This window comes from Betta splendens, chromosome 9 (genome assembly GCF_900634795.4).
Source record: "Betta splendens chromosome 9, fBetSpl5.4, whole genome shotgun sequence".
NCBI lineage: Eukaryota > Metazoa > Chordata > Actinopteri > Anabantiformes > Osphronemidae > Betta > Betta splendens.
The window spans coordinates 10,184,438-10,209,355 of record NC_040889.2 but is presented as its reverse complement, the minus strand read 5'-3'; the positions used below and the strand labels follow the sequence as shown (position 1 = coordinate 10,209,355).

The window sequence follows — 24,918 nt, the reverse complement described above, 5'->3', positions numbered from 1 at the left end:
GAAACGCAGCTACAGGCGCCACACAAAGAAAGTAAACATCACAAAACGAACCGGATCTGTCAGCTGACCGCCAGCCAGACGCTATGACACATGACAACCGACCATACATTTCACGCTTCCTCTACGGCGGCGACGCTGCTGTCAGCGAGCGGCTCAACGTCGCCCCCTGCTGGTGAGGAGCTGCCCCGTGATGCCTTCATGGTCTCGCTCGGCGCTGGAGTTAAAATAGTTGACCTTTGTGAAGGTCTATTTACTATTTAGTGTATTAATATTTAAAAATAGTTTTGAGGTACTGCAGTTTGTGTTTCACGCACTCATTGTTATGCTGCTATGCTGTGAGTTTTTTTGCAAACACACCTGAGAAAACGTTTGAAAGTTTTATTGCAAACTTGTTATTTTTCTGCAAACAAATGTAACAGCCCGAATATGTACTGACCATCTAATTGTTGTAGATATGTATGTCAGACTGTGGCCAAGGTAAGCACTGGCAAGCTTCAAAAATAAAATAAAAATATAATAATAAAATATAATAATATAACTATACAAATCTAATGTTGTGAGTGTTTAACGAGGATGCTTACACATAAATTAGGCCATAACTGTATCGATTTCATCCACTTAACATACAACAGCGCGTTAGACAAAAGCGAGGAAGGAACCGGAGGGGGTAAAAAAGTGGCCACGTTGATTTGCGTAAAGTCCGGCCCACGGGCGTTTGGGGAACCACTTACTGTATCTTATATTAAATATCAGCGTCTTGCTCAAGATCATTCCTCTTCACACAGGACCATGTGACTGTCGGTAGCAGATGCCACAGACTTCAGCGCTGACCTGCTTATTGTGAGGCTGCTACAGTACCTTTACGCGCGCGCCTGCCTGCGTTCTCTGGAAGTTCCGGTTCAAATCTCTGAGAGATGTTTTGGTTCCAGCAAGGACTGTGCTTCCTACCTGCCTTTCTGGTCATCTCGTCCTCTTGCACTTTCATTGTTCCATATCTGATCGCGATTTTCCGACGCGACGTCGATGTTGTCTTCCCGTACATTAGGTAAGTGTTAACCATGTATATGCGTAAGACAAGAACCAACAAGGCATGGCTTAGTTCAAAACTACATTGCAAATGTGAGAGCGTGCATGGTTCCCATTTAATATTGTAGAAGTAATGTGTGTAAAACACAACGCTCAGTCGAAGCAGAGTTAGTTTCGTTTTTGTGCGCTTTAACTTGGCTGATGCCCAAGCTCCAGATGCGTTCACATCTGTTCTGTAAGGAGAGTGATGCAGCTTTAGACGTTTTTCCACTTCTCCACTTTAGAATGTCTGTTTAATTTAAGAAAGGCAGCATGCCACCAGTCTAAAGTTTGGACTGAGGGGGTCTCTCTGTATTGGCAGTGACGCCGGTGCCCGCCCTCCAGAGAGCTGCGTCTTCGGCCTGCTGACATTCGTTTCTGCGTGTGCGGGTACGTTCACGTCGGTCACCGTGAGAATGTGCAGCGTCACATTTCGTCTCTTCTCCCACAGTTGCAACAGTCGGACTTTTTCAAAGGTGGAAGCAAACTTTCCAAAGAGCTTAGTCACATTTCCCCTTTGTGTAAAATGAAAGCACGGCTGGTTAGAAACGCAAAAAGGAGTCTTTTTTTGTCACAAGATGTTGTGGTAAATTAAATGTTCGACTTTTGCACAGCCACAGTCACCATCTACTCCAGATACAAGTTTGTGGAGCAGCTAAAACAGCTGACAAGGCTGAGCCCACGTCTCAATGAGTGTGGCCTGTGGTTTGGAATGCTCTCCTGTTTGGGTATGTGCATGGTTGCAACGTTCCAGGTATGTGTTTATACATAGTGTGCTTTTGAATCTCAGGAGCAGAATTTAACACAGGCCTAATTATTTTGCAGGAAACAGCGGTGACTATAGTTCACGATATAGGAGCCCTGATCTTCTTCGTCTCTGGTGTTATATACACAATCCTCCAGACTGTGATATCATATCAGGCCTATCCCTATGGGTCGTCTCTAAGTGTGTGTCGGGCACGTTTGGCCGTCTGCATCATCGCTGCCCTAGCGTTCATCCCGAGTATCCTTTCACAAATGTCAAATACGGGGCTTGAATGGATCAGAAACAGCATTTCTTCGATGCATCCGGGGGTGTTTTTCTTAATAATAACTCAGCTGTGGCATGTGCGCAGTTTGTGAAGCAAACCGTTCTGCACAGACACACCAGAGACAAGGTGAGATGGATTGTATGATCTACTAATCTGAAAAATATTAAATTATGAATAGTAAACGTTTAATGGTGATTATTGTGGTTTTAGCTTTTTGTTACCTCACGTCAGCACTCACTCTGCTTGCAGGACTACGTTTTACATTTAATCAGCGCTGTGTTCGAGTGGATTAACGCCTTCAGTTTCGTTTGCTTCTTCCTCACATACATCGATGATTTCAAAGTGAGTATAAAACCTATTAACGCACACGTCATGGCTGTTTGATTCATCTGACTCATCGTTTTCTGTCCTTTATTGTCAACAGGTCTTTACTTTACAAGTGAATGTGGAATTTGCAGAGCAGAGTTGATCTGCATGTCTAAGCCAAACTTCACTACTATCAGTATTTATAGGTTGAAGTGAGGCTTTTATGTTTATAGTGGGTTTTTACATGATTATTTTCACGTACAACCAGACTGAAGCAATTTTCACCTTGTTATTTTTACATTTAACTACAGTGTTTTATACGATCACATACTGTATGTCATAAACCTACTTCACGCCAGCTGTGTTTACTCAAACACTCCAGTATTGCCACACCAGCGAGACGTCCGGTCAAACTTGTGACCAGTATTAGGAGAAGTTCATCACACAGCAGACACATGATCCACCATATGATGGTCAATGGCCACACATCGTTAAAGGAGAGGATCACATCAACTACTGAAGACTCGATGCCTCGACTTTGGTGCCACTGGGCCCCACTCTTGGACGGGTCACGCCACAGACCGAGGCTCTAAGAATTAGATTTCCACTTATTGAGCTGGAATTGGCAGCAGAGCAGAAAGACACAGGCTACCTCTGGGACGAATTCTGCAGGCTGAAGGAGTGACATGGATGCTGATTATTAATGTTTTCACTACAGATTGCCTACTTACTCCAATGGGAGGTTAACTCCATTTCCTTGTATTTTTGCTGTACTGTATAGATTAACAAGCACTGCTGACCTGCACAATAAAGAAGCACCTCCTAATCAAACTGCATGAGTGTTTATCAAAAAGGGTTACTGCACAGATTTTTTTTTTCAACAACCAATTACAACTGGTATTAGATCCAGCACCATGTGATAGTGATATGTTTTCTGTGTATTCCACACCTCACAGTCAGTGTTTCCTTTTTTCAGGGAAGTTCTCAAAAATTTTGATAAAAGTAATAATAGAGACTGAAGCATGACAGATATGCTGATGACAAAAAATAGAACCAGTTTATTCTAACGTGGAGTTTCTCACCAATTTATCTTTTAGTGTAAGTTAGTAAACCATTCACTTAAGAGTTAGTGCACAACCGTTTTTTACTATTATTGAGTCCGATTGTTGACATGTAATTAGGTTTGTTCTGCAAAGTGGAGTCGATAGGGTTAGATTTTACATGTAAAGGTAAATGAATCAACAAACAACAATTTGGATCCGAATCAAACAACAACTGTTTCCACCCATTAACAAACAAAGCAAAAAGCATCTCTCACAATACTCTGCAAAGCAAGATGAAACCTTTTACTTCTGTTTCTCAGCACATTAAAATGTAGACCAACAGGTATTTCAAGCATCCAGAATGCCAGACAAGTGCAAATGTGGCGTCCTGCTAATGAGCAGTCAAACGTGATTGACAGACAAACAGGTTCTATACAGGTACTGTAACACTGGAACCAGGTCACTGGGGCAGTTTCTCTGCCTGGATTAAGCAAAGTGATTCACATGTTTTTAACATTCAAATATACAAAGCCAGGCTGATGTGTGCATCCCTTAAAGGCATCAAACTGTATTGACAGTGTTACTACAAAAGACTACGAGAATTTTGTAGAGGAACTACATGCTACTGTGTTGCCTGAAGACTACTGATTACATAATCAACAGGGAAACTATTATTATTTAAAAAAAGAATAATAATGATGCATCTAAATCTATGAGGTCTGAATGATCATCTCAGCTCATTCACACTGAAATTACAATCACTCTTCCAGGCGTTTAACATCTGCACCTTCTTGGTGGTGCTCCTTCACTGGCAGGTTGCAACCTCCAGCTCTTTCTGAGCACAGACCTTCACGAGATGCTCTGCAGCGATGAGGGTAGATGAGGCGCATCAGTCACTGAAGGATGATTCACTGTCAGAGCTGGTGGCAGCGACATCTTGACCCTCTGTGCTTCCTCCATCAGGCACAGGTGCGTTTGGCGAGCTGTCATGAGTAGTGATGGAATTATGACAGAGTATTGAAATTAACCCTTGTTGCACAAAGCTAAGAAAAATACATTCATATGTGCAGCAACATGTTTAATTTAAACCACTCACTCGAGCAAGTTAGGATCCAAACCCTCCATCACCATTTTATTCCTAATGGCCATAACTGGAACCCCCTGAGACAGATCAATTTAGATTAGGATACAGGACAGATCATAAATGCTTTTAATCCCTGTAGAACAGAAGCAGGTGTTATAAGTGACTCACCACTTGAACCATTTTCAGGTACCGAGCATAACGAGGGTCTTTGGCAACTGTCAATCCATTCTCTGCAGCTGCTTCTGGGGTTTGGGTCTGTGCAGATTCTTGTGCAGTCTGAACAGGCTGCAATATGAATCGTCAAATTACAAAGGTTTTGTGAAATAATAAGTAACAGTTAAGTTCAATTATGGTTAATACCAATTATTACGGTAAAGTATGCCTGAATATATTTGCTAGGTTGCTTTTTTACCTCTGAAGGTGGCAACATTGCTGCTGTTGGAGCATCTGCTTGGCTCTGACTAGCTGGAGTGGGTCCATTAGTCTGTGTAGGTTGCTGCTGACTCAGTCTATCTATTGTGACGTCCTCAAGTCCAGGAATGGAGGAAAGCTGCTCAAATCACGCAAATATTACTAAATAACGTGAAATGCACACACTGCGGTAAAACTGTAGATTGGCTAGCGAGGCTCAGGAACTCACCTTGGCTTCCAAAATGCATAGGGTGGTTTCTATCTGCTGTATGCGAAGAGATATGCCTGCGAGTTTCTGTGGGAAAATAAGAATATGTGTAAAAAGATTACGCAAGTGAATGCAAAAACGAAAATGGAACTATAAGAAGAAGCGCAAACCTCTTCACAAACTGTGGAGAAACGATTCAGGAACTGAACTGTATGTACAACAAACTGGTTAAGATAGGCCACGATTTTCCTCTCTTGAATAGCAGGAACCTGGGGGAAACACCAAAAGCGAGACAGTTAGGTCACAAAGGCGACAGAGAAGCGGGAGAACCCAGAGTGGGAAGCACTGAAAAACAGATGATGAGGGCAACTTTTACTTTTGGTTCTTTACAACGAAGTTGTAGATAATAAAAAACACGTGCAGAGCCATGCACTTAATATAGGAACTTAAATTCATATAAAACTTAATTTTTTTATTCCTTTCACATCTGATGTACCAAGTATAAAACTAATTTTGCAATGGAAATTTAATGTTGTATAATCCTTAGATCTGTACAAATATTAAATTGTCTGTTTTGACAATGATCACACATAATTGTACAAATATGTCATCTGTATACATAGTGTCAAAGCTAAGACTTATTAGTATTAGCTAATACACCTAAAGCCATATTATGATCTTTTATATGTATTCATATTGACCAACTCGCTAGCTGGTGTGTTATTCTAGTATTACTATAGGATTTGCTGCACAGGTGACTTTGTCTCGTTTCTTCTCATTTCCTCAAACAGGCAGCTAGCTCGTTAGCCACCGTCAATGTAAGCATGCTAGTACCAACCGTAGTAAGATCGACTCCAGACCCCACGAGCGGGAGCCCGTCCTCGTCCATGTCGAATATTAAAGTCTCCCTGTAAAGTGTAATGCAGTGTCACCAGTAATATGCTTAATTTTAAGCGAAAAACACAATGAAATCGGTAGAGAAATATTTACTGGGAAACAACTCATGTGATTCTGGGCTGCGTGACTGCGTCGTGACGTCACAAGTCATAACGTTTGTTCTTTTTCCATTTGATTAAAAATGAAAATATTATATTTTTATAAACAATGTTTGTTAGTCAAACTACCGGCACGAACTTAATTTAAATTGTGTTGTGAATGTGTGAATTATGACAAAAATTGGAGCAGCTAAAATGTGAGACTTTTATTTTGAATAAAGGATACGCAGACGAACACTTGACGAAGCGGGTGTCTGCGTGCTAACAGCGCATGTTAGCCATTAAACCAAACATCAGTGTTGCTCATGTATTCTTCACTGTCACAGAAGAAGTTTCGCATAAATGGAGATTCTTGGGTCAACCGAGAAAATAAGCGGTACGTCTATTTACAAGCGACTTCCGCTATTGTTTACATAACGTTATGTTTACGTTAGCCGGGTCCGTCTATTTATTGGAGCAACGACTTGCGCTAACTGTCAAATACGTGTTGTTCCAGAATAAATAATTGTGTTATGTTCAGATTTTATTTGATAATCGTTACAGACTTCAAATAATTTGTCCCAGATCTACAGAACGCTTTTTCAAGCTGCTGATTTTAAACCAAAAAAGTAGTTTATCCAGGAATTATTCTATTCAAAACTGATAGTTTTCATGATACATAATAAAAAGCATATATTTTTCACTTGTTGTGCTAGTATGTTGATTTATTTATTGCATGATCTATCTGTAAGAAGGAGCGACTTTAAACAATATTGTAAATAATCTAAAGTGATTTGTGTTGATGACTTGTCTGCAAGTGCTTAATGGATTAAAAGCTCACTGCTGCCCTCCAGAAACCACGTCTCTCATTACATGTCTGTGTTTCAGACCCATCCCTGCCTCTGTCTGCCCTTCGCCTCCTGGTGCCCCCGTTGCAGCTTCTGTCTGCAGCTATGTGGCAGCTGGCGAAGCAGAAAGATGTGATGAATTACGAGAAGCTCCAGGAGTTTGTGTCCATGGTGACGGAGGCTGTGCCTGGACTGATCAGTCACACACAGAGGGCCCAGTTGATACTGGGTCTTAGAGCACGGGTGAGTGAGAATTGTTTGCCACTTACTCCACAGAAGTCGCTTTTCCTGTCATTTATGTAATGTGCTTGTATTTCAGCTAATTCTGGAGCTTTGCAAAGGCTCAGCACAAGGTCACGTTGATTCCCAAGCCATTCTGAGCCATTTAGAAAGACTCCCTTTGACATATACAAACGCAGATGTAAGTATATTAAAGCAACCAGAACTGAATACAAATTAAAAGTTGTGTTGATCATGCATTGCTCTTATCCTTGGCAGTACAGGGATGCGGGGGTGAAAACAACAGAGACCACCTTTATTGCCCTTGTACAAAGCTTACTGAAGGATCCGGTTGAGAGGGCGTACTTCTTCCAGGTCAAGCCCGTTGAAATAATTCAGTATTTAACTGAAAATACTCACAGTCCCTTCTATAAACAGATGTTTGATCTTCTCATATAGGAGGTTTTTCCAATGGAGTATGGACCACAGTATGATGCTGCTTTGCATGTGTTATTATGGGAGCTACTCTCAAAACTCGAGAAGCTACTTCCAGTACCGGACCTGAAACAGGTATTTGGGCAGTCCATCCAGATGTTTCAGGCTGTGTTACCTCCCCTCGGTTTTTACCACAAATCTAAAACTAGCTGCATTGTGGTTACAGACTGCAGCTTGGCTTGCTTCTCTTCCCTCCATGTTTGAGGATTGTGTTCAACCCTCAGCTGAAGAACTGAACTCAGTCTTTGAGCACTATAAAAACTCAGGTTGCTTAAAAATCACTTGTAAGTAGAGCTGACATCATTTCTTAGCAAGTAGGAAATTGACCTTTTAAAAAACAGCTGCAAATGATTTGCAAAAAGGTCTAACATTGTTTGTTGACCGCTTTTACAGATGGTCCTTCATCCACCATTGGAAGCTGCATCATGTCTGCTTTATCCATTCCACCCTCACAAAAGACTAACATCTCTGTCGGACTGCAGTCCATCCACAATTATGCCAACCTACTGAACCCAGTGGCCTTTGTTGGAACAGACCAGTACAGCATCGTGGCTGTCTACACTGAAGTGGAAGTCGGACAATCTGAAGTTAATGAACAATTAGTTGAGTCGGCTGAAGTTCAGGTTCAGACAGACTTCTACGAAGAAGAGATTGTGGCTGCCAGCACAGAGAGCGTCAGCATCGAGGAGGTCTCTAGCGTCAGAGCAGAAGAAACAAATGAAACTGCAGATGTCGCTAAAGCTCTGGAGACTCTGACAAAAACTTTTGCTTTAAAAAAGGAGAGCCTGGGTCAAGAGGTACTGACAAGAAGGACTAATGACTCACCTCTAAATGATGAAGTTGTGTTAGAAGATGCTGTAGATGAAGGCAAAGCATCTGAAGGATGTGATCACTTTGATGACAGAATAGAAGCAAACGTTGAACACATGGAGAATGATTTTGGAGACATCGTGAGCAACATCAACTCTAATCACTTCGAATCCATTCCTGTCCCTGAAGAGGTGACAGACGTTTCCAGTCAGAGCTCTGTTCCTGACACACAACATTCTGCCTCCTCTGCCAATATCCGCAGATCCTCTCGTCTGCAGATGAAGACCTCACCCAGTTGGCATGAGAGGTGTAAACTGCAACGACAGAAGGACGTTACACCAGAAATGTACAAACACATTTATATTATTATAATACATTCATGGATATTTAAATGTAGGGTATAAATTTAACCGGTGATGTTTTTCTATTTATCAGGAGCAAACCTGACATATCAGTTTCTCCATCTGTGATCGCAATCAAAGGAACAGACAAAGGTGACAAAGGGGTTGAGAAGAGTCTTTGTGAATGACAGCTCAGCTTTTATTCACAGTATCATTTTGTGTTTTGTTTGCAGGTGATTCCGATGAGGTGAAGTCCATCATCTTCACCTGTTCACAGTGTCCCTTCCACGACTCGGATGAAAACAGTCCACCTCACTTCCACATGCAGAGCGTTAAAACAGAAACACTCAGGACTCTAGAGGGAGCCAAATTCACACCATCTCCTTCCAGCTCTGATGAAATATTTACATCGATAAAACTTTTCCCCAAAGGAAACACAGAGCAGAGTCAAGCAGTGCCACCGGTCCATCAGAGCAAAGCGAGTGTGTCGCAGGCCCAGGGCAAACAAAAGGGCCTCATGTGTGAAACCTGTGGAAAAACCTTCACACGCAGCTCGGACGTCCGGAGACACCAGCTCACTCACACTGGAGAAAGACCGTTCCGCTGCTCGCAGTGCGACCGGACCTTCCAGCACTCGTGGGATCTCGCCAAGCACGAGAGCAAGCACCACGGCGTGGCCATCTCCTTCAGCTGCCAGCTGTGCGGGAGCGCCTTCGCCAACCTCAGGGCTTTGACCCTTCACCACAAGCAGTCCCACTCGCAGGAGAGGCAGCTCCCGCAGATCTGCTCCATCTGCAGCCAGAGTTTCCCCACGTCCTCTGAGCTGTGGGAGCACAAGAAGTCCCACGTCACCAGCAAGCGCTACATCTGCCAGCAGTGCGGGGACGGCTTCGACTCGCTGCTCGCCCGCTCCAAGCACAGACAACTGCATCAGGTCAAGCACCAGTTCAAGTGTCCGCACTGCGAGAAGACGTACACTCGCAGGTCTGACGTGAAGAGGCACCTGTCCACCCACACAGGGGAGCGTCCTTACCAGTGTAACCAGTGCAACAAGCGCTTCTCACTCCGCTTCATGCTCATAAAGCACCTGCGTGTCCACACGGGGGAGCGGCCCTTCCAGTGCTCCCACTGTCCAAAGAGGTTCACGCTGGTGTCTGTGCTGGCCAGACACGAGAGGATGCACACGGGGGAGAAGCCTTTTCTCTGTTCGCAGTGTGGTAAGGGCTTCTTGTCACAGGGAGAGCTTTCAAAGCACCACAGGTCGCACGAGGACGCCAGGCCCTACTCCTGCCATCAGTGCAACAAGCGTTTCAAGAGCAAGAAAACCCAGCAGGAGCATATCGTATCACACACGGGAGCCCGCCCGTACCCCTGCACCTACTGCGGGAAGGGCTTCACCAAACCCTACGCGCTGACCAGACACAACCTCATTCACACGGGGGAGAGGCCCTTCCCCTGCGGACATTGCGAGAAGTCGTTCCTCACCCTCAGCGAGGCTCAGCTGCACGAGCGTATTCACACGGGTGAGAGACCGTACGCCTGCAGCGCGTGTGAGCTCAAATTCAAGAGCTCGTCGGAGCTGGCGCGGCACCGACGGAGCCACTCGGGACTGAAGCAGCTGAAGCCGTACTGTGAGCAGTGCATGAGAACGTTCACGTCCAAAGCGAAGCTGAGGAAACACATGGAGACGCACAGGGAGCAGGAGGAAGCAGCGGCGTCTGTGGACTCTGTACAGCCTGAGAAAGAATAACACACAGGCATAAATTTGATTGGCTCAGATTATGGGACTGTACAATAAGCAGATCAGGAAAATAGTGATTGGTACTGACATCCTTCAACTTTGGTTAAATAAACCTGAAAAAATAAAAGGTTTTATTTCTTCTCAAATAATTCTGACATTTAGATTTTGCTCACGAAATGGTGAGATTAAAGGTGAACAGTGTTTTTTTTTTTTTTTTATAAATCTGGTTTCCTCATTCCAAATATTGTCTTTGTCTTTCATCACCCTATTTTTATGCTTCTGTGATGTGGTCAGACTGGGCTCCTCCCTTGGTCTCATGAAGCAACAGATAATAATACTTAACATGTCTATCAAACAGAAACAGAATCAGTCTTTAAATAGAGACAGCGGGGAGCTTGTGAAGGGTTAACAGGAACAATCAAATCTACGCTTGTAAAGACTAGAATTAAGTTCAGTTCTTGCTGAGGCAGGATTTCTGTAACGTCCATATAGTTGCAAATGATAAACCTGAAGAGAAACGCTTACAGGTGCAGAACGTTCCTGTAAATCTTAGGTCATAAACTTTCATCCAGCTGAAAAACAAATACAGATGTGTGATTTTTAAGTCATCTTTGCGTCTAGTTATTTGAACCATTCGGCCATTTTTAGACCCTAATAATTCGCTGATAAGTGCCTTGTTTTGGTCTCAGTCTTCTCCTGCCTGTGTCAGCTGATATATTCTGTCCCATATGCACATTAATGCGAATGAGTCAGTGGACTGACTATATAGAGCAAAGATTAATTATAAACATCATAAACATAACCTCATTTCCTCCGAGAACCTCAAGCTGTTTGTGGTTTACTTGCTGCTCGTCCTTCCAGCGCTAAACAAGGGCATCAAACGATTAAACACAATAAGCTAACGTGGCCAGTTGCATATAAATACCCCATGTTCCAGTGCAGCTATTTCTTCTGCAGGGTGGGGTTTTTCCCTATCTGTCATCATGTTGCTGTTATGATGGTGCTAATGAAAGGAGCTGTTTAATTAAGTGAGAGGCTTCGATAAACCAGAGGAACGACAGCCGAGTAGAGAATGACATCATCAAAATATCTATAAGCTTCTGAATATTTTTCACTGTTCAGCTGTAAAATCTTTGACTCTCATCAGTCCTATTAATCCCTCATCAGTTTATTGGCAACAAGTTCATTAAAGTTACCGTTTAAATGACTTTTTGCTCATGAAATCATCTGTAACTGACGACTTAAATCTGGATGTGGGCTGATGCCTCCTCCACACCGAGAGAGGGTGTGCGTGGGAGGATTCTCAGTCCAGCCCGCTGCAATCACCTCTCAACCATCAAGGATAGAGCCAGCCTCGCGATGTGGCTCTCAACGGAGGAATGTGGAGCTCTCGTGGCTGCACGGGTGGAAGCGATCCCCGAAATAAACAGATAAATAGGCTGGAAGAAGAGGGAGAGCTGCGGATGCAGATAACGGCGCCGGCGAAAGCCCTGCAGCGAGATTTATGGGCCAGTCTGCCTTGGTTGTGTTGGTGGGGGATTAATAGCAGCCATAAAGAGGTGGGAGGGGGACTGTGGGTAGCAGGAGGACAGGAGTGAAGGCTCTGTTGGAGGGGAAGACGGGAAAGGGTGAGTGTGGAGAAGAGAGAGAGGGGAGTAGATAAAGCTGGAGTCGGGACCATGAGCTCCGCACTGCCCTACGACTCCCTGTCGGCCCGGCCGAGTCCCAGCAGGCAGGTTCTGGACTGGGAGCGCGAGCAGCTCGCGGTGCGTAGACTGTCCTCCGCACGCAGCCTGGACCTGCTCACTCCTCTTCCTCCTCCTCCTCCTCTTCCTCGCCGCCTGTCAGCCATCCCCGGCTACCTGCTGCCTCCGTACCAGGAGCAGGAGGAGCGGCTCCAGCATCAGCAGCAGCAGCATCAGCAGCAGCAGCAGCAGCAGCAGCAGCCGCAGCAGCGCCTCTCCTTGTCCATGTGCTCAGAGGCCTCCCTGGCGGCGCCGGCACCTCCGCCCGGTGCCGCGGCGGCGCCCTGCTGCCGCGCCGTGGGAGTCATGCACCTCCTCCGCCTGGCTCTCCTGGCCTTCAGCTGCCTCTTCTGGGCCGCGGGCCTGGCCATCTTCACCCTGGGCGTGTGGGCCCAGATCTCTCTGGCGGACTACATGATGCTGTCCTCCAACCGGTACCCCAACGCCCCGCTCATCCTGGTCTCCACGGGCGCCGCCGTCACCGCCTGGGGCTTCCTGGGCTGCCTGGGGGTGGCGGCCAACCTGCCGTGCGTGCTCAGGTCCTACGGCTTCTTCCAGCTGGCCGCGCTGGTCGCCGGGTTGGCCGCGGGCCTCTCCGGCCTGTTCTACCGCCAAGACATCGCCGGCGGGTTTCGCAGCGGCCTGCAGCGAGCGGTGGCCGGCTACACGCAGGACGAGGGCCGCGCCGACGCCCTGGACAGTCTGCAGAGGGCCCTGGAGTGCTGCGGAGCCGAGGGCTGGCGCGACTGGCTCACGTCGGACTGGGCCATCCAGCACATGAGCTTCCTGCCCGCCGAGAACGGCACCTCGGTGTCGCTGCCGGACAGCTGCTGCGTGCGGCGCAAGGGCTGCAGGAACCGCCCGCTGCTGCCGGACGACAGCGAGGACGTGGCCGCCGCCGGGATCCACCCGCACGGCTGCTTCCGCAAGGTCTTCAGCCTGGTCAACGACAACGTGTTCCACATCGCCGCCACGGCGCTGGGCCTGGCCTTCATCCAGATCGGCGGCATCGCGCTGGCCTGCCTGCTGGCCAACAAGACGGCGCCGCGGCAGCGCCGCCGGGTGGTGGCGCACTGAAAGGTCGTGACCTTTAGCGAAAAGTCTGCGGGAGTGGAATAATCGACGACCTCCCGGCTCTGTTTCACTCTTTGCACAAATCTACAAAGACTGGACAGTGAACTGTTGACACAAATTTAATGTGAACGTATGTGAAGTGACTGAGATGTCTAGTTGTACGCTTTGATGGCATGATTTATGTAGAATGTATAAACACGCCGAATGTCCAATCCTGTGGGAGATCTGGACGCGCAGGAATGTCCACCAGCAGTTTTCCACCTTGGGTTTAGTCTGCGTGCAGCAGATGTTCCCTCCGAGGACGTGATGGGGTTCTTCCATCGCGACGGCCGCCGCGCCCCGCGGAGCTGTCGCCGTCTGCCGAGCTGCGATGCCGTTCGACCGCGTTGTTTAGTTTGTATGTGCGAAACTGAATTCTTTTCATGACACAACTTCGGGCGTTGCGTCAGCATGAGCCACATGCTGGGCGGTCTGTCATTAGCATGCGTCAGCCAGAAGCATTGCTTCACCGTAAAAGTTGGGCACAGTGGGAACAGGCGTGTGAGTCACATTTAACACATTCACATTTAACACGGGCACGTTCATCTCATCTGTGTGTGAAGGTCCTTCAATATAAGGTCAAAGGTCATTTATTGCTGTTGTAATATGTCCCACATTCAATAATATGGCTTGTAATCTATTGTAATAGCTACAAATGGTGCGAGCATGCATGATGTGTAACAGTAAACTAATAAAACCCTGGATGTGTATTGATTGCGCTCCACACGAGGGGCTGGTTGTCTGTGGAGCTCACGTACAGTATGTGGTATTTTATGAGGGGAAAGCCGGCGCGAGGCGAGTCGTGACTCTGACTTACGGCAAAGTGAACGGCGCCTCGTTTCCACCGGCTGAGACGGCGGTGATTACATCTTGGAGGGCAGAGGGGACGCAGATGCACCGCGGGGCGCGATGAAGCATCCCCGCTGTCCCCTTGATCATGACGTGTGGTCCGTGGGGTAGGAAGCGCGCGTTCATATACAGCATATGTGTTGAGGGCTGGGCGCCGCATAGGCCGTGGCCTCCACACACTGGCCTCATTATGCTATTGATTAGCCTATTTCGCTCTAACAAGGCGCACACACGCCTTCTGTCTGATTACACTGCCCTGTTTAATGTACAGTATTTTGCCGGAGGTGGCCACCCCCCCCCCCACACACACACACACAAAACACATGAGCTGCAACACCTTTACACTATTTTGAAAACAGATTGGGGTTGGACAGATTTAAAGGCTTAAAGTACAATAAATTAAACAAGGATAGATATGGAAACTACATGAAGCAGTGAGCGGTGTCAGAGCAGGGCTCAGATACGTATGTGGTGTTAGAATAAACACAGCTTTAGACTCTCTGAATGAAAGGGTGTGTCCCTAACCTCTGCAACCTCTGGAATCTGATAGCAACACGGATCCCTCCTGGTTCTCGGAGGCTTTCACGCTGTACAATACGTGCAGCCTGTGGGCAAATGGGTAGAAAAGACGGATTCTTAGAAATGACGCGTGGAAAAATCCCTTCTACGCTCAACAGAAATGACTGAAACGTTACAAAACAACCGCGCTCCGTGTTTTTTGACGCTACTTCCTGAGACTAGATAGGAATAGATAAATGTTTGGAGTGGAGCCTTGTGGACTCCAGGATATCGCTACTCTCCGCCTCTCTGCCCTACATCTGACTCCTTTTGCGCGTCTGCAGTTTGCGCAGCAGTCCGCGCTCTGTCGCTCGCCCGCCGCGTCAAGAGCCGCTGCGCTGCGCTCGGAAATGTAGTTGTTTCGCGCACAAAGGAGGGCTCCGGAACATGGACCTAAAGTCCGAACTCCTCAAGTCCATATGGTACGCCTTCACTTCGCTGGACGTGGAGAAGTGCGGGAAGGTCTCCAAATCGCAGTTAAAGGTGAGAACGTAGAGGATTTATTCAGGAAGCGGAGAGGCAGGGACGACGGGGACTGGGTTTAACGGTCCGAATGCGCGTTCGGGCTGAAAGTAGAAAACAGAACCGAGTTGACTTTATAGTTAGATGTTATGACATGAGATATGTGGGTTTGCTTATCGGCCTAATCTGTTGAGACGACCCCCCACAGGAGCTTCTAACAGACACGTAGCCCGCTCACACTGGAGGCGAGGCGCGCGCTCATGTTCCAGCCTTAAGTGCAAAGTTCGACCTTTTCATGTGGCACACCGACGTTAACGGTGATCAAAAGAAGTGCACGCCAGGGGAGAAAGGCTGTTGTTCGGCCGTGCCCCCCCCCCTCCCCCTCATCCAGTTCCTACACGCCTGGAGCAGCCGGAGCAGAGAAGAATCCAAGCTGTCCCGACACGCACGCTCCCGCAGCGCTGCGTGCCTGTGCTTGTGTGTTTGTTTGTGGCTACGCGGAGGAGCATGCGCAGAGATGCGCTACAGATCTGTCTGTGTGCCTGTCTACCTGCCCAGGTGCTGTCTCACAACCTGTACACAGTGCTGAAGATCCCACATGACCCCGTGGCGCTGGAGGAGCACTTCCAGGACGATGACGACGGCCCCGTGTCCAATCACGGCTACATGCCCTACCTCAACAAGTATATACTGGACAAGGTGCTGTGGCTCCACCCACTCCTCAAATATTATCATCACACGTGTATATGCTGTGTGCGTTACCAGTAATTAGCCCTGTTAATCGTGGATGGAAAACTAAATGCTGGGACTACACCTCTGCGGTGTGAGGACGCTTGGTTCTAACCAACCTGAGCCGTTTGTGTGCTCAGATGGCAGTGTTCACAGCCTGCCCTGCCCCAACAATGGGTCGTTCAATATCAATGGTGTCCAAAAAAACAGCTAAACAACGGTTTCCTCTTCAAACTACATTTCCCAGCTGTCGTAGCTTTTTCTAGGATGTTTCTCGTGACTCTTTAATGTTAGTTTTGGTCATTATGCGCCTTTGCCTGTTCAGGTCAAAGAGGGGACGTACGACAAGGAGAGGTTTGACGACCTGTGCTGGATGATGACCATGAAGAAGAACTACAAGGCGGTACCAGGGGCGGCGCTGCTCTCAGAGAGAGACTGCTTCAAGCTCTTCTGCTTGTTCAACCTCCTGTCTGAGGACCGCTACCCGCTGGTGATGATTCCAGAGGAGGTAAAGACAGGACGAGACAGGAGCCACTGATGTGGAAACAAAACTCTATTTATACAGCTAGAGGAACAAGCCTCTAGTTACACTGGTGTCTAATTGCTAGAAACTAAGCGTGTGTCCAGATTTTTGCATTTTTGTGACAGCAGTACAAGTCGGTAAGTTAATGAGTCTCTTCCTTCCTCCACTTCCTTAATACGTTTCCTGCCGATGCCGACCAGAATAAACTGCAGTACAGCAGCCTTCCTGTACACTCCGAGCTGATGAGTATGTCACCGTCGCTTGAACGTGTGCTTTTAGGTGGAGTATCTCATCAAGAAGATCTCCGCTGCGATGAGTCAGGAGTGGGATGGGAAGCCCTTGGAGGATTTAATATCCCAGGATGCCGCGGTGCAGGAAGAGGGCATGTCTGTGTGGTGCTTCTTGGAGCACATGGGCGCCGGGCGGCTGCTGAGGGTCACCAGCGCCGAGGCCTTCAGCCTGGCGCTGGACGACGTTTTCCTGGAGATGTACCACAACGTCCTGAAGAGGGTGAGTGCTCGGCGCGTTCGCCGCACGCCCCGCGTTCCCAGCGCGCTTCAGCTCCGCCTTGATTGCAGGGTTACATGTGGAAAAAGGGCCACGTGCGCAGGAACTGGACGGAGCGCTGGTTCGTGCTGAAGCCCTCCTCCCTGGCGTACTACGTCAGCGAGGACCTGAAGGACAAGCGAGGGGACGTCCAGCTGGACCGGAGCTGCGTGGTGGAGGTCAGTGGGGACGAAGACGCCGCGGCGCAGGCATGTGGTGTCCCCAGCTGTGTCGTGAGTGTGTCTTTATGTTTCAGCCGCTTCCGGACAGGGAGGGGAAGCGCTGCATGTTCTGTGTGAAGACCCACAGCAAAACCTATGAGATGAGCGCGTCTGACCAGAGGCAGAAGGTTGAGTGGACGCAAGGTGTGTAAAGTAGAAAAAGCTGCTACGGATGAAAAAGCATGAGTTGGTTCCACACATTTCTGTACTTAACATTTCGTACAAAAGCTAAATCATTATTTGCACATTTAAAGCAGTTCAGCATGTGAACTGACACTGAGATTAACTGCAATCATGTGTGCGTGTGTGACTTTACTATCAGGGTCAGCGGGTTGTTTTGGTTGTGTTGAACACCTAACTGCAATGTGACCTTGAACAGAGTAAATGTCTTATGCCTCCAACACATGTCAGACTTGTTTTGTGCAAATAAATCTAACCCATTTGATTTGATCATTTATCATCTATAAATTAGTCAGATCTACACGGGCGAATCATTAAACTTGCAACCTGGTGTCTTTCAGAGCACTGCACTTTGATTTTGAAAATACTGATGAAGTTCCTGTCAGTGGCTTATAATAGTGATGATGTCTGTGAAGTCAGACAAATAAAATCTGTGAATAAAGAGACACAGCCTAATGTACTGTTTACCTCTGCCAGCCATTCAGACAGCCCTCCGTCTCCAGAGTGAGGGCAAGTCCTCCTTTCACCACGAACTCAAACTAAAGAGGCGAGTCCAGCGCCAGAGCAGCCAACGGGAACGCAGCCGGAGCTCCCGCAGCAGCTGCAGCAGCCGGAGCAGCCAGTCGGACGACTCCAATGTCCCCAAGATGGAGAAGACAGAGAAAGAAAAGGACCGACAGGATTTAGAGATTGAAAGCATCATTCAGGTGAGAGGGACGGCCACCCTTAATGCAGAAATAGTAAACCGTAACAAGTGCACTTCAATTGCATTTTGCAGCATGCGCGGGAGTTGGAAATCAGACGACGAGAGGCAGAGGAGAGAGAAAGGAGGAGACAGAGGGAGGTGCAGATAGAGCTGGAGAGACAGCTCAAAGAGGCCGAGATGGTAAGAAAGAGATTTATATGTATTTCTGCTAAAATGGGATTTAAAGCCTACCCCACCGACGTCTCGGGACGGAGCGGAAAACCCTTGGCATTATAAAAGTCAGAACTAACCTTTCATGGTTTGGAGGAACTGTTATAACCTTCCTGGAAACGGCGATTGAGCAATAGGTCAGCTCTTTCCGCTGAAGCGGCGCTGCTGTGTGTGTCCAGCTGAGGGACAGCATGCAGGCGGAGATGCAGGAGAAGGAACGGAAAGCGGAGCAGCAGAAGAAGAGGATTCAGGAGCTGGAGCTGACACAGCGGAAACTGGAGGCCGCGCTCAACATGGAGATCCAGGCTCGGCTGGAGGAGGAGAGGGCCAGACAGGAGCTGGAGAGGTGAGAGTCTGACACAGCTCCAGTATTTACTAACAAAGTCTCACTGCATTTACATTTTCACTTCAGCTTCTTCCCTGTTTGCGTTTCTGTAGGCTGCTGCAGGCTGAAGAGGAGAAGAGGAAGCAGTTCCAGCTCCTGCAGGAGCAGCAGAAGGCCATGCAGGGCCGGGGCCCCGCGCGCGACACCGACGACGGCGGCACAGGCGAGGGCGCCCCCTCGGCCCTCGACTCGGCCTCGCAGGAGCTCCAGCATCTGCAGGCCTCTCGCCAGAGGAGCCACCAGCGCTTGGAGGAGGTCCAGGAGAAGCTCAGGAACGCCAGTCAACACGTGCGGCACTGGAACGTGCAGCTGAACCGCCTGATGACGCCCATCACCCCTGGAGGTGCAGTGCGCTTGGACTTGGACTGAGCGACAGTGGACGCTTTGTAAAATCCAGTCACGTTTGGTTAAATGTGTCAAACTCGTTTCTTTTTGCAGGCCGTATGCAGAGTCACCTATCATCAAGGCAAATGTGCCCCAAGAAGGAGGTAGCGCTGGCGAGCAACGAGTTCGTCTCTAAATTCAAGGGCCGAGCGGATCGGAGCAGCCCAAAGCCGGACGACGACGACGTGCAGCTGGAGGAGCAGCTGGAGTGGATGGAGCCCGCGAACCTGTCGGACGGATCCGACGACTCACAGGAAAAACCCAACGGACAAATGTGATCACTGTGGATGAATGAGGGAACCAGCTGTCAAATGCATGAAGAGAGTGGGAGCAGAAAGGATAATTTCAATGAGGTGTAATATATTTATATTTTCACACTAAATCAGAAGCACAATGTGATGCAGAATTCAATAAAGTAACATTTCAATACAATCCAATGAGATTTACAGTTTATACAATAAAGGTTATTGGTCAATATTAAACTATTCTAAATTACATTTCTATTACTTAATATCAGTCAGTCACTATTTTTAGTCAAGATGTTGTCAGTTGCAAGTTTTCCTCTATAATCTGATGACAGAACCCACAGGAAGTTACACAAGCAAAAACAGGCAAAACATTAAAGCATGAAAGTGCAGTCAGCTATGTTCAGGCTTTAGTCAACTAAATACAGTATCATGTTATGGAAACAATACTGAGCAGTACATAGACATACAGTATATGAGCGTGTGTATGTAGCAGGCATAACAAATGCGTGTTCATACAAACATCAACAGGAAAATTTTCTATTTTAATTTCAGCTCTAATTAAGCAAAGTGCATATGATAGAGTGATTTGTTTGCCTTAAATCAACATTTGTATTTTTATAGCACGGTTTTTATGTTTTTGGCTAAAGACCAAAGCCAGTTTGTAAAGCAAATATGCTGCACGTTCAGCAAACATAAAAGCTTCTGTATTTCACTCAAGGGGGACTTTGACTACAACTACTGGTATTAGTAACAGTAATAGAACAGTTACTCAGTAAGCTGTAGCGTTTTATTGTAGAGGTTTTTGTTCTTCTGCGACCTCTACTGACGCTTGCAGTGCTGCAGTACCACCGCCCGCCCTGACGGTGGCGCTGCAGCAGGTAGACGTCTTACGTAAACCGGAAACAAAACATCACATCCAAACGTAATGGCGGCTCCTACAGCTGTCATGCCGGGCATGGGTGAGAGTTAAGTTGAATGGTTACAGGACAGTTTTTTGTAGATTAACCCCAGTTTATCCAGAAAGTGAGGGTTTCTTCTGACGTTGGCAGCTGAGGAGTTAGCCATGCGGGCTTCACGGTTCGTCAGCATGTTTGCAGCCTCCAGGGGGAAGGTCAAGCCTCTATTCTCTCTGAGCAGGACGCTGTCCTCCGCGGAACATCCTCCGGCCGAGAGCCGCTCTGTTCTGCCGGAACCGGCCGAGGAGCGGAGCCCGAGCAGGAGAAAAGACCCGAGCGGCTGCTCCGTGTTTCTGTTCCCGGGTCAGGGCAGCCAGTTTGTGGGCATGGCCAGAGGACTTCTGAAGTACCCCAACGTCAGGGAGATGTTCTCAGTCGCCCAGAAGATCCTCGGGTACGACCTGCTGTCCCTGTGCCTGGAGGGACCCGAGCAGGAGCTGATGAAGACGGTTCACTGCCAGCCGGCGGTGTTTGTCACGTCACTGGCTGCGGTGGAGAGACTTCACCAAGAGAACCCAAAGGTGTTAACTCGTGTTACGTGGTGTTAGTGTGATTATATAACAAGTATCAGTATTTAAAAAAATCCTGCTGGGCCACTAGAAGGCGCTGATGAGCGCGCTCTTTAGAATTAATGTACTGTATATTAAGACATACTTCATTCATCCCCATATTACTCACATTATAATCTTCTAGATGACAGTACTGCAATATATCATAGCATATTCGGGGCCCATGTACTTTAATTGCGCCAGTTCACTGCCTTTGTCCAATTTGGGATTTACAAGCTGTGCATAAATACCACTAAAGAAGTAATTCAGTGTCTAATTGTACTATGTCCTCACTCTGCTGCCTACAGGCCACTGAGACGTGTGTTGCTGCTGCAGGCTTCAGCGTTGGAGAATTTGCTGCTCTGGTCTTTTCTGGTTCCATGAACTTTGCAGAAGGTAAATGTGACGTGTTTACCTGTCTGGTGCAGGGCAACGTTGTAGCTCAGATCAGCATTCTCTCTGTGTTCTATACTCACAACGGTGTGTCTTATAGCTTTGTATGTGGTGAAGGTGCGAGCAGAGGCCATGCAGAAAGCGTCCGAGCTGGTTCCCAGCGGGATGCTGTCGGTGACTGGTCGACCTCAGGCTCAGTATAAATACGCCTGCCTGCAGGCTAAAGAGCACTGCAAGAGTTTGGGGATTGAGGATCCTGTGTGCTCTGTGGCCAACTATTTGTTTCCTGATGGCAGGGTCATTGCAGGACACCAAGAGGTAGGGAGTGCAAGAACATCGAATTAAAATACAACTATTAAGAGATTTCTTCTTTATTCTGCGCTGTGTGTTTCCAGGCTCTGGATTTCCTCCAGCACAATGCAAGTCGTCTTCAGTTTACGAGGACCAAGCTTCTCCCAGTCAGCGGGGCCTTTCACACTGAGCTGATGAGGACGGCTACAGAACCACTCAGGGAGGTTCTCAAACAGGTGGAGGTCTGTCAGCTCACTACTTCATTTCCAAATACATTGTATTTCTGTACCTGGAAGTGCATACAGTATGTCTGGCAGCATGTTGCTTACCCCTAGCGTGTTGCATACCCCTACTCTCCGGCTCAGGTGCGGCGTCCTGAGATCAAAGTGTACTCCAACGTGGACGGGAAGCGCTACATGAACGAGAGCCACTTGCGCAGACAACTGGTGAAGCAGCTGGTGACACCCGTGAAGTGGGAGCAAACGCTGCATGAGATCTACGAGAGGACACAGGGGGAGAAGTTCCCCCACACCTACGAGGTCGGACCCGGAAAGCACCTTGGTGCCACTCTTAAAAGGTGCAACAGGAAGGCCTTCATATCATACACACACGTGGAAGTCTCCGCTTATGAAGACTGATGCATGCAGAGACGATGACTCTTCCTGTGGTGGTTCCAGTTGTTGCTTCCTTGTGGTCTTGTTCAGACGATACTTTGTAATTAAATACATGTCTTTTTATAATGAGAAGTAAAGTTTTTGTAATTTGAAGTTTATTCGTGGTACATGAAAAAGCATTTTAAATCTGCAGCAGAAAGTCCAGCTCCCTTCATTTTAAATTAAGCCATGCTACATATCCTCTGTAAAAACCTCTTAAACCGGTAACAAAAGAGTCTGGATACAAAAGACTGCAGGCCAGCAACAGTCCAGTCTTGGAGACGAGCTTCCTGACATTAATACAGCTGTGAAACAACATGCTACTGCTACAATATGCTGGCCCACCGCTCAGACAACACTTCAAAACGCGTCCACACGGCCCAAGTTGTACAGAATATGGGTTTAAGTTGCTAAACATGTTGATCACAGCCCTCAATGCCAACTTCAATACCGCTCATGAAAATAGTATAAAAAGAGAAGTAAAGTCAACAGCAGAAACAAATTACTTAGCAAAAGTTTTCACTCGTTTGCAAACATTATTTGGTCAAATAAATCTAGGTTGAGGAAACCGACCCACTGCATCTTTAGGTTTTCCATTCCATCCACACTGTGGTGACGACACTCACTGCAGCCACCAGTGCCACAGTCACAAGTGCTCCTCTGGTCCAGCCAGTGCAGGCCGCCCCCGTGCAACTGGACACCTGTCACATGGAACGTAATGATGACATGTCACATCCCAGTGTCCTGTGAGTGGAACTGCAGCTCGTATTTTAAAGCATTACCCAGGCTGTCCACGCCTCAGCTCTGAGGGTCCCCTGCCCAGGCGTGGTGCTCACAATCCAGGCCTTCACTGCAGCAGACAGGCCCTGGAAGCTCCACAACTGACTGTGGATGTCCCTAAAGCAGAGCAACACCAGATTATAGCTGGTCACATACAGATGAGATACTGAAGGGGAAAGAGCAGGCTTTTCCTACCGATAGATGGTTCTGGTCAGTGCTTGAGCAGGTCTCATCAGGTGCAGAACTGGTGGCCAGTGCGGCTGGTTGTTGGACCACCGCCGGTTGAACTGGTCTCCAATTATGGCCAACTGGCGCCCAACCTCCTGTGCAGCCCTGCCATTGATCCTGAAGCAGGTGAAGGCAGATATTTTATTTAGTGTTCTAGTAAGCCAACGAAGGTTGTTTAAAACGTCTGCCTTTTGTCATTATATAGCAATTTCAAACACAAAATTACAAAATAATGGCCTGTGCTGTACCTGACGGTGCCAGTGTCCACCTCACCAGGTCCAGCCTGGAGGGAGATGACACGAGGCTGCTGTCTTGTTTGTTCCACCATCTTTGTTTTCTGAGAAGACAACCAGGATTATGTTTTCATATCGATGAGAGAGATAAAGCGTGCTAGACATCATTGTCCGTGCCGAACAGATAAAGGCTCCATGGGTTCAAAGCTCAGTATCCTTGCTTGACTCTCAGCGTTCGTAAATAAGCTGTGTAAATAGTGGGTCAGGTGACCAGGATAGGTGGCGGCTATGCCGGGGGGAAAACAGGCTCTTCTGGATTCGAAGATGTCATCTCTTGGATTAAATCCAACTGTCACCTGTGATGGCTAGGTTTCAGTTCTCTGGGGATCAGCAAACAGCACATCTGTCCTCATTGCTGGGTTTATGACATTGTTTACTGTTTTCCCTCTAACGTCTGCGACTGTCCTGTGCTGGGACCAGTTCCTGTTGTGTCTGTAATCATGTGCCTTAATGCAAATATGCCATTTACATAACTCAAATCGTTCAAACTGCCTTCTTATCCTGACCAAGAATTAAACACGATTAACTTAAAAATTGTCTGTTTGCAGTTTATAAGTTGAAATAGAGTAAATAAATTAAACGGTCCTATCTCTGTAATTAAGATAAATTGAGATAAATAATGTATTTATCTAAACCTTGTTTATGCCAATTCAAAAATATCACTATCAATATGTACCCCTCGTGTAATAAACAACAATTCATAATAAAACTCTAAAATACTACGCAGTGGTTATATTTTTTATATATAGTATAAGTCATGTAATACGTTATGGTAGTTTACCGTATTGTCATAACAAAGACATGATGTCATCCGTCTGACCCAAAGCAAACAAAGGTTGTTTTGAAGATCAGCCATAAACCATTAAAACCACAGAATAGTTTCGTCTCTACATTAATAAATCATCTAGTTTAATGCTGGATTAAATACATCGTTAGATAATAATAATTATGAGCGCTTTCGTCCTGACAGTCAACAGGTGCATGCACAATGAAGGAAGAAAGTAAAACCAACCGTTTGTGTAGATTAAAACGGACGCCGCCCTGCAATAAACACAAGAAATTGTAATTAAACTGTATTAGAATTGAAACTAGTAAGTAAACAGTTGCTCGGAGCTGAGTCCTGTACTTACAGCAGCGTCCTTTAATCTTGTTGTTCTCAGGTAACTGCCGCAGATACGTCTTTGCCGAAGTGCCACACCTTTACCTGCCGATGACGACCACCAGGCGGTGTCACAGCGTGAAGGACGCGGAAAAACAAAGCGGAAAAAACAAGCGGCTGGGCAAAACCATCGGCAGCCTTCAAAACCAACTTTATGTGTCGTTGTACCCGTTGTTTCACTC

At 47.2% G+C, this 24,918-nt stretch overlaps 7 protein-coding genes across 9 annotated transcripts; 5 read left to right on the top strand and 2 right to left on the bottom strand.

Moving 5' to 3' along the window:
- Nucleotides 1–33: 33 nt before the first annotated feature.
- On the top strand, nt 34–3,236 carry dram1 (DNA-damage regulated autophagy modulator 1). 2 transcript variants are annotated; one of them, XM_055511233.1, is made up of 8 exons: nt 34–172; nt 786–1,045; nt 1,388–1,455; nt 1,680–1,819; nt 1,891–2,068; nt 2,164–2,222; nt 2,346–2,438; nt 2,521–3,236. In XM_055511233.1, the coding sequence occupies exons 2-8, from the start codon at nt 915–917 to the stop codon at nt 2,563–2,565; spliced, it is 714 nt and encodes a 237-aa protein (XP_055367208.1). In that variant the 5' UTR covers nt 34–172; nt 786–914; the 3' UTR covers nt 2,566–3,236. The 2 variants fall into 2 exon arrangements, with proteins under 2 accessions (XP_055367208.1, XP_029017085.1); XM_029161252.3 differs by lacking the exon at nt 34–172 and having other exon boundaries at nt 736–1,045.
- Nucleotides 3,237–3,437: 201 nt separating this feature from the next.
- Nucleotides 3,438–6,186, bottom strand: washc3 (WASH complex subunit 3). The gene is made up of 8 exons (XM_029163416.3): nt 6,139–6,186; nt 5,987–6,056; nt 5,319–5,417; nt 5,170–5,235; nt 4,942–5,079; nt 4,698–4,814; nt 4,542–4,606; nt 3,438–4,428 (listed from the first exon to the last, which is right to left on the bottom strand). Exons 2-8 carry the CDS (start codon nt 6,035–6,037, stop codon nt 4,335–4,337), a joined length of 630 nt encoding a protein of 209 aa, XP_029019249.1. The 5' UTR covers nt 6,038–6,056; nt 6,139–6,186; the 3' UTR covers nt 3,438–4,334.
- A 173-nt stretch (nt 6,187–6,359) lies between these two features.
- Nucleotides 6,360–10,703, top strand: LOC114862763 (zinc finger protein 665-like). 2 transcript variants are annotated; one of them, XM_029163413.3, is made up of 9 exons: nt 6,360–6,519; nt 7,011–7,213; nt 7,290–7,391; nt 7,469–7,564; nt 7,649–7,759; nt 7,851–7,968; nt 8,078–8,840; nt 8,930–8,988; nt 9,069–10,703. In XM_029163413.3, the coding sequence occupies exons 1-9, from the start codon at nt 6,486–6,488 to the stop codon at nt 10,583–10,585; spliced, it is 3,003 nt and encodes a 1,000-aa protein (XP_029019246.1). In that variant the 5' UTR covers nt 6,360–6,485; the 3' UTR covers nt 10,586–10,703. The 2 variants fall into 2 exon arrangements, with proteins under 2 accessions (XP_029019246.1, XP_029019247.1); XM_029163414.3 differs by lacking the exons at nt 6,360–6,519; nt 7,011–7,213 and having other exon boundaries at nt 7,302–7,391; nt 7,474–7,564.
- A 1,185-nt stretch (nt 10,704–11,888) lies between these two features.
- Nucleotides 11,889–14,148, top strand: LOC114863253 (tetraspanin-7-like). The gene has a single exon (XM_029164167.3). It carries the CDS (start codon nt 12,256–12,258, stop codon nt 13,396–13,398), a length of 1,143 nt encoding a protein of 380 aa, XP_029020000.1. The 5' UTR covers nt 11,889–12,255; the 3' UTR covers nt 13,399–14,148.
- A 768-nt stretch (nt 14,149–14,916) lies between these two features.
- Nucleotides 14,917–19,619, top strand: def6c (DEF6 guanine nucleotide exchange factor c). Its single transcript, XM_029163304.3, has 11 exons — nt 14,917–15,324; nt 15,862–16,002; nt 16,358–16,540; nt 16,835–17,065; nt 17,134–17,280; nt 17,358–17,466; nt 17,980–18,209; nt 18,281–18,388; nt 18,598–18,764; nt 18,857–19,146; nt 19,242–19,619. Exons 1-11 carry the CDS (start codon nt 15,229–15,231, stop codon nt 19,463–19,465), a joined length of 1,926 nt encoding a protein of 641 aa, XP_029019137.1. The 5' UTR covers nt 14,917–15,228; the 3' UTR covers nt 19,466–19,619.
- Nucleotides 19,620–20,333: 714 nt separating this feature from the next.
- On the top strand, nt 20,334–22,390 carry mcat (malonyl CoA:ACP acyltransferase (mitochondrial)). The gene is made up of 5 exons (XM_029163305.3): nt 20,334–20,912; nt 21,248–21,335; nt 21,433–21,650; nt 21,728–21,865; nt 21,989–22,390. Exons 1-5 carry the CDS (start codon nt 20,499–20,501, stop codon nt 22,259–22,261), a joined length of 1,131 nt encoding a protein of 376 aa, XP_029019138.1. The 5' UTR covers nt 20,334–20,498; the 3' UTR covers nt 22,262–22,390.
- Nucleotides 22,371–24,836, bottom strand: bik (BCL2 interacting killer). The gene is made up of 6 exons (XM_041072056.2): nt 24,708–24,836; nt 24,590–24,618; nt 23,533–23,621; nt 23,252–23,401; nt 23,059–23,173; nt 22,371–22,977 (listed from the first exon to the last, which is right to left on the bottom strand). Exons 3-6 carry the CDS (start codon nt 23,610–23,612, stop codon nt 22,861–22,863), a joined length of 462 nt encoding a protein of 153 aa, XP_040927990.1. The 5' UTR covers nt 23,613–23,621; nt 24,590–24,618; nt 24,708–24,836; the 3' UTR covers nt 22,371–22,860.
- Nucleotides 24,837–24,918: the final 82 nt, after the last annotated feature.

Coding starts and splice junctions, on each gene's coding strand:
- def6c (XM_029163304.3), top strand. CDS start 15,229: ATGGACCTAAAGTCCGAACTCCTCAAGTCCATATGGTACGCCTTCACT. Junction 15,325..15,861: donor TCTCCAAATCGCAGTTAAAG/GTGAGAACGTAG, acceptor CTACCTGCCCAG/GTGCTGTCTCACAACCTGTA. Junction 18,389..18,597: donor AGCTCAAAGAGGCCGAGATG/GTAAGAAAGAGA, acceptor GTGTGTGTCCAG/CTGAGGGACAGCATGCAGGC.
- mcat (XM_029163305.3), top strand. CDS start 20,499: ATGCGGGCTTCACGGTTCGTCAGCATGTTTGCAGCCTCCAGGGGGAAG. Junction 21,336..21,432: donor TTCCATGAACTTTGCAGAAG/GTAAATGTGACG, acceptor TGTGTCTTATAG/CTTTGTATGTGGTGAAGGTG. Junction 21,866..21,988: donor AGGTTCTCAAACAGGTGGAG/GTCTGTCAGCTC, acceptor TCTCCGGCTCAG/GTGCGGCGTCCTGAGATCAA.
- bik (XM_041072056.2), bottom strand. CDS start 23,612: ATGGTGGAACAAACAAGACAGCAGCCTCGTGTCATCTCCCTCCAGGCT. Junction 23,174..23,251: donor CTGACCAGAACCATCTATCG/GTAGGAAAAGCC, acceptor GCTCTGCTTTAG/GGACATCCACAGTCAGTTGT. Junction 22,978..23,058: donor CTGAGGCGTGGACAGCCTGG/GTAATGCTTTAA, acceptor TCCATGTGACAG/GTGTCCAGTTGCACGGGGGC.
- LOC114863253 (XM_029164167.3), top strand. CDS start 12,256: ATGAGCTCCGCACTGCCCTACGACTCCCTGTCGGCCCGGCCGAGTCCC.
- washc3 (XM_029163416.3), bottom strand. CDS start 6,037: ATGGACGAGGACGGGCTCCCGCTCGTGGGGTCTGGAGTCGATCTTACT. Junction 5,080..5,169: donor TATGCATTTTGGAAGCCAAG/GTGAGTTCCTGA, acceptor TGATTTGAGCAG/CTTTCCTCCATTCCTGGACT. Junction 4,429..4,541: donor TTGGATCCTAACTTGCTCGA/GTGAGTGGTTTA, acceptor TACTCATGACAG/CTCGCCAAACGCACCTGTGC.
- dram1 (XM_055511233.1), top strand. CDS start 915: ATGTTTTGGTTCCAGCAAGGACTGTGCTTCCTACCTGCCTTTCTGGTC. Junction 1,456..1,679: donor ATTCGTTTCTGCGTGTGCGG/GTACGTTCACGT, acceptor ACTTTTGCACAG/CCACAGTCACCATCTACTCC. Junction 2,439..2,520: donor CATACATCGATGATTTCAAA/GTGAGTATAAAA, acceptor TATTGTCAACAG/GTCTTTACTTTACAAGTGAA.
- LOC114862763 (XM_029163413.3), top strand. CDS start 6,486: ATGGAGATTCTTGGGTCAACCGAGAAAATAAGCG. Junction 7,565..7,648: donor AGAGGGCGTACTTCTTCCAG/GTCAAGCCCGTT, acceptor CTTCTCATATAG/GAGGTTTTTCCAATGGAGTA. Junction 8,841..8,929: donor AAGGACGTTACACCAGAAAT/GTACAAACACAT, acceptor TCTATTTATCAG/GAGCAAACCTGACATATCAG.